A 10,805-nucleotide genomic window follows, 5' to 3' on the forward strand; every position below is an offset into this window, starting at 1 on the left:
TCAGGGTTCAACCGCTATCTAATCTGGTCAATGGCTCTTATTTGAGACTTTAAGATACTAGAGAGTTGCTTCTAATCGTACACCAGCGTCCATCCCTCAACAGTATCGGCAAACGAAAAGGGTCTCCTCCTACTTTTAAATTACCCGGGCCTGACCACGTGGCCAAGCATGATTTCCCGCGATTTAACGAAATCTTCTCCGAGGTCACGTTTATAATAAAAGATCAAAGCACCCCGCAACCAATCAACAGCGAGGAATTCACGTGGTCAATTAGATTATAAACAAGATTGCATCCGTGAGGAAATTCGCTCGCGGTTTTTCGATCGTAATTTCATCGCTCTAATTTCACCATTTCCGTTCATCCTAGGACCATACAAACTACATATCCGGAAAGAATATATCGCATAGATCTGAAATGTGCATTTGATGGATACATAAATTGGTAAGTATATGATGCTTTTGGGTCGAGAAAATGTTGCCTTCACGATCCCCACGGCATGCTCGCCATTGTTGTATGGTTTCTAAAAATAGACTGATCAGCTGGGAAGGTAAACAAAAATGCTAAGTGCAGGTGTACTGAAGTAATGTTGCTAGGCCGACCTTGGGCCTTAGTAGTATGGTATCGGTTCAGGGCCTGGGGGATATTGTATTCAAAAGTCAGCTGCCACATTCTCACACTTCATTTATCGGGCTCATGGCATAAAGGAGTAAGCTGATAATCTAATCGATGGTGATATTGCGGCGCAATTGCCCTGCCGGATTGATAAAGATATGGACTTCCAAGTTCTATACCTTCTAAAATCTGACTTTCTACTTTCGAATGTCATCAGTCGTACATAACATACTAAGATCAATTAGTTCTGGCCTATTGACTGACTTGAGACGGAGAGGTAGGAAGGACCGAAATTTTATATCCGACGTCCATCATAAATTTTTTTTTTTTATTGCAAGTTCGTTTCATGTAATTGAAGTGTAGATCTATAGCATAGAAGTAGTGCGTCATAGGCCAGCTTTTTTGGACGCCAATCTGTGAAGTACTTTCTTATGAGCTTTCGATCTCTTGTTCATGCGACTGGCTTGGTTGGTGATGTCATCCGGCGTGAGATGTGGCAGGAATTTCGATATAACCATGCCCCCGCGGTCTTTTCCTCACAGATTGTGCCATTCCAGATGGATGAGGTTGTGACCGTCCTCGTTCAGGGTCGGTCTTGCTGCGCTTATGTGAATCGCCTCCTTCAGAGAAGGGCAGAGAGCTGCGTTTGATAGGCCCCCTCTACCCAAGTGCACCAGGAGGAGTGTCCCAGTTTAGGTACCACTTTTGACTGCATGGAGAGAGTTGGTTGCGGCAGTTGGGGGAGAGGGGGTGATCGTATTTTCACTGAGTAGTTGCCAAAAGAGGCCCCACTGCAGCTGCCTTAAAATTCCTTTTGACTAATTTCAGATACACATCAAGTAGACCAACATCATAACCATGGCGATGCGAGCTTGCAGTATCCTCAGCGTGGCTGTGCTGCTTGGGTCGCTCATCTGTGTCAGAGGAGCAATCGACTGCCCGGATAGGTGCATCTGCAACGTTAAAAGTGGCGTCTATAACTGCGAGAATGCTGGACTAAGGAGCATTCCGCTAACTATGCCTAAACCTGATTCCGTAAAAGAACTACTGCTGAGTGGGAACATGATAAGTTTTGTCGGTGCCGAGATCCAGCCCTATACGAACTTGGAGGTGCTTGATCTAAGTTTTAATCACATTAATCTGATTTTTGACTCGGTCTTGGGAGGTGCAAAAAACTTACGGGTCTTGAAACTGAATAGCAATCGGTTGAGTTATATCAATCCCAAAACATTCAGCGGGTTGGCAAATTTGACGAATTTGGAGTTGCGGGTAAACGATTTCATGCGGCTCGAGAAGAGCGTTTTTCAGGATTTGGGGAAATTGGTCAGCTTGGATTTATCGAGAAATGATATTTTGTCCCTGCACAAGGATGCGTTTCTCGGTTTGTCAAGTCTGTTGACGCTGGATTTATCTGGCAATGAGTTCGAGAAGGTGCCGACTGAAGCGCTGATGGACGTCAAGGCGTTAAAGTCACTTATGTTGAGTTATAATCCAATCACGGTTTTGCCTTCCCATGCTTTCCGACTCCTTCGTGCCTTGAACAAACTGAGTTTAATCGGGAACAAAATTAAAGTAATATCTGAGTTTGCCTTCCACGGAAAAGATGGATCCGAGTTGCCGAAGCTTCAGTATTTGAATCTTAAGAATAATAAATTAACACGTGTGCCATCGAAAGCCATCAATTCGATACCTTCGTTAGAAACATTGGATCTTAGCATAAATCCTATTGATATGCTTGAACCCGAAGCATTCAAGGGGTTGGATAGTCTGAAATATCTTTCACTGAACAGTATGCCGAAGCTACAAGTTGTGAGAAGCTATGCCTTTTCGGATCTCATGGAATTGGAAGAGTTGGAGATTCATAGTAACCCCCAGCTCCGCCTAGTGGAGGAAAATGCACTGCTGAGTACACCTTCACTTACGAAGCTAGTATTATATGGCAATAAACTATCATCATTGTCCGATAATCTTCTAATTTCACGCGATAGCATGAGCCTTATAGATTTTCGTGACAATCCTTGGGATTGCAGTTGCAGTTTAGAATGGATGTACTATTATCTGTGGTCGCGTTTAAACAACAAAACGCGTTTACAAATAGAGGCAGTCAAATGCGGAATGGATAGTTCTAATTTTCCTGGGCAGCGCATTGTTTACCTCGACACAAGAAATCTCGAGTGTCCAACAGCAGCGACTAGACTTAACCCAGAGCCACAGGCGAAAGGATTTGACCATCGTATTATGGTTGGGATTATAGCAGCCTGTGTTTGTTTCTCCGTCATTATTTTAGTGGTTATTCTTTATAAGTATAAAGTGGATGTACTGAAACCGCTGCGGAGTCAGATTAGGTATCGAACTCATAAAGATTCTGTGTCCGAGGCGGAGATTGCTGGAGGTGAAGAACATGAACCAATGGCTCAGGTTATACAGGTTGAGTGTGTTAAAACTTAGCATTGTGTTCCAAATTAGTGGTGTTATTATGAATATGAATGTTCGTTAATAAATCATATAAATTTGTGTTATCAGTATAGGGGGATATGGTCTTTCTGTAACACCGGGATTGCCGAAAAAATACTTCTGGGATTTGGGATAAATTGTGTGGCAAATTGGGGTGTGCTATCGGGTAAGAGGACTTGCAAAATGACTAATGGGATATTGGATTCCCTTATATCTGACCCACCAAAATGAGTCGCATGTCGCTCCGAGCTTGACAGGTTGAGATGGCCTTGTTGATCATTTCACTATTGTCTGCCTTTTGTGAAATCTGAGTATATCGATTTCTTCTATTATGCCCTGGTGTAATTTTAGGCTCATCTTCTGTGCAACATGCGACTCATTTTGCCGTGGTGGGTCACATCTAATGGGAAAGACCTCAAATCACTTCCCTAACTTTTGCAACCCTTGCAAGATGACATGATTTGCATAGACCATGTTTCATTTTCCAAGGAGAAATGAAACGTTGGATGAGAGTAGCTAGCTGTAAGCGAACAGTTTTAGCGGCATTTGAAAAACTATTTTATTAGCTATGATCCAGGGCTTCTGGTGGGCCAGTGTGCGTAAAGTAAAAAGTTTCTTTTTTGCGAGTATTAAAATGATAGCCATGAGTTGGGCAAAAATCTTTTTGATAGAGTCTTTTCAAAGTGTTTTAGAATTCAGTGCCTTCCCTCTGAATGTTGGCAATAAGCCAAATGGCTTAAAAATACAAAGGGTTGATATTTTGAGAGAGACTTTCCAGATACACGTACAATACCACATTTGTTGTTTGATCAATACTTGTAATTTCAGTGTAGTTACAGAAAATGATGTACATGTAAGGTAAATTGGTACAATTATTCCATAGCCCCAGTACAAGTATGGCCACTACAGTGTTGGTACATGTACATTACACATCAACTGAGGTTATAATTGTACCACCTAACCTTACTATTTCCTGATAAGATTCCGTAATCCCGCAAAGTACTGACGCACAAAATGTAAAGTTTCGCTGTAAAAGGTAGGCAACCGCATAAACAAAAAACCTCCCACAAATATTTTCTGGGAAAGGATTACAAAACCATGTCGGCCACCATTCTTGCCTACTCCAACCTATGATCTCGGTCGTGTACATGTACCTTCACCAGAAGCTGACAAGATGATGATAATGGTCTCTATAAATTTGTTTTACAATACATACTTATTGTTATGGTTTTTACACGATGAGTGTTTTTACCTGTAGTTTCTGGTGTTCCTGTACTGTATACACCAAGTTGTAATTATCAAAAATAATAAGGGGTTATAAATCTAGAATGAATGAATGAAATTTACAATTGATTTATACACCGGAAAAAAAAATCTCTCTAAAATGTGGTTCAAAAACATCATCTGGAATGGTGTGACTTTGGCCCATGCCTGAAAATGGCAACAGTCTTCACATTTGTGACCCGCTCTACCAAAACTAGGCGCTTGTCGCATCTGAACTTGACAGGTTGATACGGACTTGTTGTTCATTTCCCTATTGTACTAGACCTTTTGTGAAATGTGACCAAATCAGTTTGTAATAGATTTCACAAAAGGTCTACAATAGGGAAATGAACAACAAGTCCGTATCAACCTGTCGAGTTCAGATGCGACAAGCGCCTAGTTTTGGTAGAGCGAGTCACATTTTGAGTCTTGAGTTTTCAGAATGTTGACCACATTTTAAAAATTGAGTTATTGTTTTGGCCAAAGTTAGGTTCATTGACCTCGAATGTGTTTGATATCAGAATGTTTGTCAATGATACTGACATTGTGAGACTGTACATAACCAAATATTTGATGTTCTAGATAAGGATACATGGTGTGTAGTGTCTAGCCTTGTTGGACTTTGGTCTGGTCATGGTGTTTAGAGATAGGCTGGGCTCTAGTGTTCAACAAATAACATTATTACAGTGTATCTGTGTTCTATTTTAAGTGTTCAATTCAACATCTTCAGTGTCCGGAAACTTAGTACATGATGTACCGTTCTAATATTAATATTAATATTAATATTAATATTATTATTATTATTATTATTATTATTATTATTATTAATATTAATACATTTTTGGTCAGAAGAAACTTCCCATTGGGTGTTCAAGTTAAATACGGCCTAATATATCTGTTCATTCAATTTGACTAAAATTTGAAACTTCGTACTGAATTCAGTGTCGTTGTGTTGACTGATACCTTGTCAAGACTCGGCGAATTTCAGACCTGAGCCATGAGAAAGTATCGATTAGTATATTGTCACTATTTAGGCATGAATTTAAACTTTGAACATATTTCTTCCACTCGATTCTCCATCCCGCCTTGCCATGTCTGACTATAATCCACATTCTACGTTTACTTGCATGTGCGACGGACATGCATTGTTTACAATATCAAGTGAGTTCTTGCCTGTTTAAAGCTTAACCGTTACCTTTACACTTTATAACATTTCTTCAGTGATTTTTACGATTTGTTCTGTGATCACTGCTTTTAGTCTTATTGGCCATGGTATACCGAGCCATTCTATTTTATTTTACTTGTTTCTCCTGTGTTTTGGTATGAATCATTGTTTTATGGTACCTACTTGCAACATTTCTACCATTCTGGTGTACTTCTTGTGTAAAGTTGACGGTTCAGCTTTAATGATATTCGTGTCTAAAAAACTATGGCAGCACACCATTTTCATTGCTTTAGTCAATCAATATCATGTCGATGAGACTGAATATCGATGGGTATCAAACAGGATAAAGAAGATTTTTGGCTCACCCGGTATAAAATGGGCAGTCATTGGCTTGGTATCAAGTCCGACAAGGGCTAAATTGGCTATTTCTGAATTCATGTTTTGTTTTTTTCTCGATTATGGAGGTTGTGAAGGTGTTGCTGCATGTGACGTCTGCAAAAACCTAATTTCAAAAACTGTTTCTTTTGCTGAATTTCAGCTTTTGCTTCGAATACGGAGCGACTTGTGGGCATTACTTTGTTTCAATGTTTGTTTACATGGTGACTCATGACAGGTTCTGTTCATGACGTTTTGCTTAAATTTAATGTACTCTGCTAGTGCTACGCGACTATTTTCTTCAGTATATTAAGAAGAAATATGTGCTTCTTTTTCCATGCTTCATTCATTCATTTTCCAAAGTCTGCGTGAATGTGTTGATATTTGAAACCGAAAGGCCAGTACAAAAATTTGAATTCAACAATATTAGGTGTCACTAATGTGATTTATTAGGAGTAATAATAACATTTCTGTTGATATTGTGTAATATCAAAAATAAAAGTGAGCCTTATATATTTTTCTCAGACATTTCATCTTCAAAATGACACCTGACAATTTTTTTGTTTTTTCTCTCTTTGGTGCTCAGAAAAAAATTGCAACCCTATTTTAAAAACAGGAATTTTTTAGCACTTCAGGATGAATATGAATTTTTGTATCATATTTTTCTCCTCAAAACTGTTTTGGACAGATAAGTGTTGCTTCCTGTCCATTGTGTGATTGAAGAGTTGTACAATCATGTATCAATAATCTTCATTATCATTTGTTTGTGTTTTTTGAAAAGTGTAGAATCATGGTAAAATTCATAATGACATTTGATATTGTGATCGTTTATTTCATGTGATGTCTGGAAATTTCTGGTCAACCAATCAGTTTTGGAATGCAATTTCTGTAAACTACCTTAACAACAAAACCGGATATGGAAAAAAAAGGATTTGGATATGCAGAAAATGGTTTGGTTAACCAAAGTTTCAGACAGCTAAAATGCAGTCTTTTGGCCTTGACCGACAGAATTATGAGACAATATATCAGTGTTATTGCATCAATTCCTTTGCAATGTTTGACGATGTATTTCCTACTCATCGGCGAACACGAAAGCAATCAGTTTTCACGTGTTTTATGTAGAACTTCCCAAGTTGTACAGAATTTATTTTATATCAGTATTAAATAAAAGTGTTATACATGTAGACGATTTGTTTGTGTTTTCTTTAGCAGTACCTGCTGCTGATGCTAGTTGGGGATTTCTCTATGTAATAGGCAACCAGGGGCAAATTAAGGATTCTTTTAAATGAGGGGAGGCACTTCCCTCTCCAAATCCTGTTAAATTTTGAAGATTTTTCTCAATTTCATGGTCAGTTTATCCAACATTTTCCAAATAAGAGGGTCTGGGCATTCCCTTGGATCAGCCTATGCTATAAGTCCTTCTCTTTGACTTGAAGCCCTACATGTTCATGTAGCCCCGGTCAGCCCAAGGGAAGATAAAATGTTTAAGTGTTGAGTAAACATGTAGCATAGAAAAGGCCTTTGGTTTAATGACCTGAATTTAACCTGGTCTCAGACAGATTGAGTCAGAAAGCGTCAATAAACCGTTCAGGTGCTATTTAGCCACCCGTACAAAATGCCTATATTACGAGTAAAGGGCATAAGTGAGGGCGACACACCAAAACTAGCTTAAAATAATGTCTGCACACAGTACAGTAGAACCTCTCTAATAAGGACACCCTCTGGACTGCTGTCCTTAATAGAGAGATATCCTGCTTAGAGAGGTCAAATTGAAACAACCAATTTGGGATCAAAACCAGTGTCCTTCATAGAGAGGTTGTTCTTTATCGAGAGGTGACCGCTAAGGGTGGTTCCACTGGGTATTAATTCATGTACCAAAAAGGTCTATTAGGCCGAAGTTACATAGACCTCATTCGTTCATTTCCCAGGACTCATTTTCCCCTTTTGCTTTCGTTCCCCTGTAAAAGCACGGCCTTGTGGCGTGCATTCACCGAGGAATAAAAGAAAAGCCCGGAAAGTGACTCGTGGTAAATGAACGAATGAGGCCTATGTAACTTCGGCCTGAAGGACATGTCGGTATTTTATAATATCTGGCAACATCATATCACATGTATTTGTTATCAGATTTTTACTAATAAATGACCCAACTTGTCATTCATTTGCCAAGTGTTTGTAACCTCCTGACCAAGTGACTCTGTTTATTCAGGCAAGGAGGGTGCAAATATGACCCTCGGACTTTAGTTCTTCGTCTCCCGTTGCCCACGTGAGCACTGCATGCCAAATACCTTAAAGGAGTACGCCGTTCGTAATCACTTTTAAGTGGTCCAGGAAAATAGAAATGCAGTTGTACACAATGCTTAAGCGCGGTTATTATGCGTACTAATTTGCTGAAACTTTGTATTTTTAGTATTTGAATATCTGTCTTCTTGACAGAAATGCTGAAATTTGTATTTCGTACGTATTTTCGTCATTGAAAATTTCAAATCAAATTAAAAAATACACAATTTTTGAAGAATGACGTGGGGTTTTAATGCCATTTTGAGTTTATTTAGAGCAGGCCTTATTTCAATTCCAAGGTCTATATATATAAAGGATCTTCAGGTCTACTAAGTAAGCATTAATTCCGTCAAGGAATGAAAAACGAACACGGATTAGGCATGTCTAAAGGGAGCGAAAGTTCAAGAACTGCCTAAAACCTGGGGTGAATTGCTGACCTGAAACAGGTCTTACTCAGCCTGAAGCTATGACAGTTAAAAGGTCTATGCCGTTGGAAATTCGTAATAGAATTTGAAACTATTTTCCGGAGCAATCAGTATTAAAATTGCCTGCAATGACACAGACAGCATATCCCTTTAAAGGGGGACTATAGGCAGGAGCAGAGGGGCTAACTTGGCCATCTTTGGGTGACTAATATACACTGTAAGGGCCCTGGGTCATGTCAGATTCAGCACTGAATATATTCCTCGTACAAGCATGAATCATTTCGACGTACTGTGAGATGTGAAAGACCCCTATTGGCGACTTCGTGTAACTTTATCTTGCCTGCCTAGCTGCTGTGTATATTGTCCCTTTGAATATGCTAAACACTCGAGTTACTCCTTCACTACATTTCTACGAGATCAGTACCAGTATAATATATATATATACTATAAACACTCTAATATTTGACCTCAAACTTTTTTCTGGGGTCTAAAATCATGGATGATTCATAGCCCAATATTTTATTATCAAACAACTGTCATTATCTAGGCCTAAAATATGTGGTTTAATTTTATTTCAAGGGTGTTATGGTAACGATGTGTGTCATTACTTTGCCACAATGATGTATCATTGCTATTATGTATTGCCCCAATTATGGCCCAGCACGAGTCTATAACAAGCAATTGTTGGCAAAATTTAGGCTGAAAATAATCCTATTTAGTTACCTTTGTGACCTGTGAACACTATAGCCTCTTGCCCATATAAAATTTCAAGTAAAGTGACTTGCTCAAGGTGACATCTGCCTGGGATATGGGATTGTTCTCCCTCCATCAAGTTAAAGGAGGAGGCAGTTATTTGCTTGCTTGAGAAAGACACCCGAAAATGTGATTGTTTGCTGGAGTCCAGTCTGTTTGTACAGGCAACTGTTCAACCGCATCCCTGGCAAAATTCCCAGACCTAGCAGCGCCAAAGAACTGAAGGCATCCCTGAATTCCAGAGTCAGTCATAATCACCTTATCTCGCACATGCTACATAAGCTTCTCATCAGTGCCGAGTCTTGCACTGAAGTTCTGTATGCGAGGGAGGAGTCCTGAAACCTCCACCCAGTGCCAAAGGACTGAAGGCCCTTTCCCTCACATATGCTAAAGAAGCTTCTCATCAGTGCCGAGTCTTGCACTGAAGTTCAGGATGCGAGGGAGGAGTCCTGAAACCTCCACCCAGTGCCAAAGGACTGAAGGCTCTTTCCCTCACATATGCTACATAAGCTTCTCATCAGTGCCGAGTCTTGCACTGAAGTTCAGGATGAGAGGGAGGATACCTGAAACCTCCACCCAGTGCCAAAGGACTGAAGGCTCTTTCCCTCACATATGCTACATAAGCTTCTCATCAGTGCCGAGTCTTGCACTGAAGTTCAGGATGAGAGGGAGGATACCTGAAACCTCCACCCAGCGCCAAAGGACTGAAGGCTCTTTCCCTCACATATGCTACATAAGCTTCTCATCAGTGCCGAGTCTTGCACTGAAGTTCAGGATGCGAGGGAGGAGTCCTAAAACCTCCATCCAGTGCCAGCTTTAGGGTGAGCAGAATGAATTTTGACGGACAAACACATTTGTCACAAAGAACATGACTGTCCATCTGAAATTTTTTCAATGCCGAGGACAAGCAGCCCCGAGAAACAGCTCAGGGGCGTGTATAGTGTTCCGAACATGCCAAACTTTGTAAAATTTCCCAAGGGGGATTTCTCTTAAAAACTGGATTGCAGAAGACGGCGTTTCCCATCATTTCAGCCGCCAAATAACATTTACCAGCAGCTTTGAAACATGTAGAACATGTCCTATGCACTGTGTGAGGTGGAGTCGGACCCAGCTACACTCCTGACACAGTGGACCCACCTCGTCACTCGCCAACGAGACGGTATGAATCGGATGACGAAATGGACTGCCAAGGGAGTGTAAACCCAGCTGTACATGCCCGATAGCCTGTGCTACCAATTCTTTAAGGGTGTCATTCCCAGTATACACTTCAAATTCTCTCGCAAGCTTGTTAACTATCTTTGAACACGATTTCAGGCTGCACTTGAAAACCTGTGCATTATTGAATTGAACAGCTGTTTAGTACGACAGTACCCAAGACTAGTTCCAGGCCATGGGATTTCCCGGTACAATGACTGCTCTCCTTACCCAGTCCAGGATGGCCTAGTTCTATTATCTCCATGTCATGGACATTGCTTCTTTC

The 10,805-nt window shown here is 40.3% G+C and overlaps 1 protein-coding gene across 1 annotated transcript; it reads left to right on the plus strand.

The window, feature by feature from the left end:
- The first annotated feature begins 297 nt into the window (after nucleotides 1-297).
- Nucleotides 298-7,054, plus strand: LOC135494533 (SLIT and NTRK-like protein 2). The gene is made up of 2 exons (XM_064782589.1): nucleotides 298-442; nucleotides 1,442-7,054. Exon 2 carries the CDS (start codon nucleotides 1,472-1,474, stop codon nucleotides 3,059-3,061), a length of 1,590 nt encoding a protein of 529 aa, XP_064638659.1. The 5' UTR covers nucleotides 298-442; nucleotides 1,442-1,471; the 3' UTR covers nucleotides 3,062-7,054.
- The last annotated feature ends 3,751 nt before the right edge of the window (nucleotides 7,055-10,805 follow it).

This window comes from Lineus longissimus, chromosome 10 (genome assembly GCF_910592395.1).
Source record: "Lineus longissimus chromosome 10, tnLinLong1.2, whole genome shotgun sequence".
NCBI lineage: Eukaryota > Metazoa > Nemertea > Pilidiophora > Heteronemertea > Lineidae > Lineus > Lineus longissimus.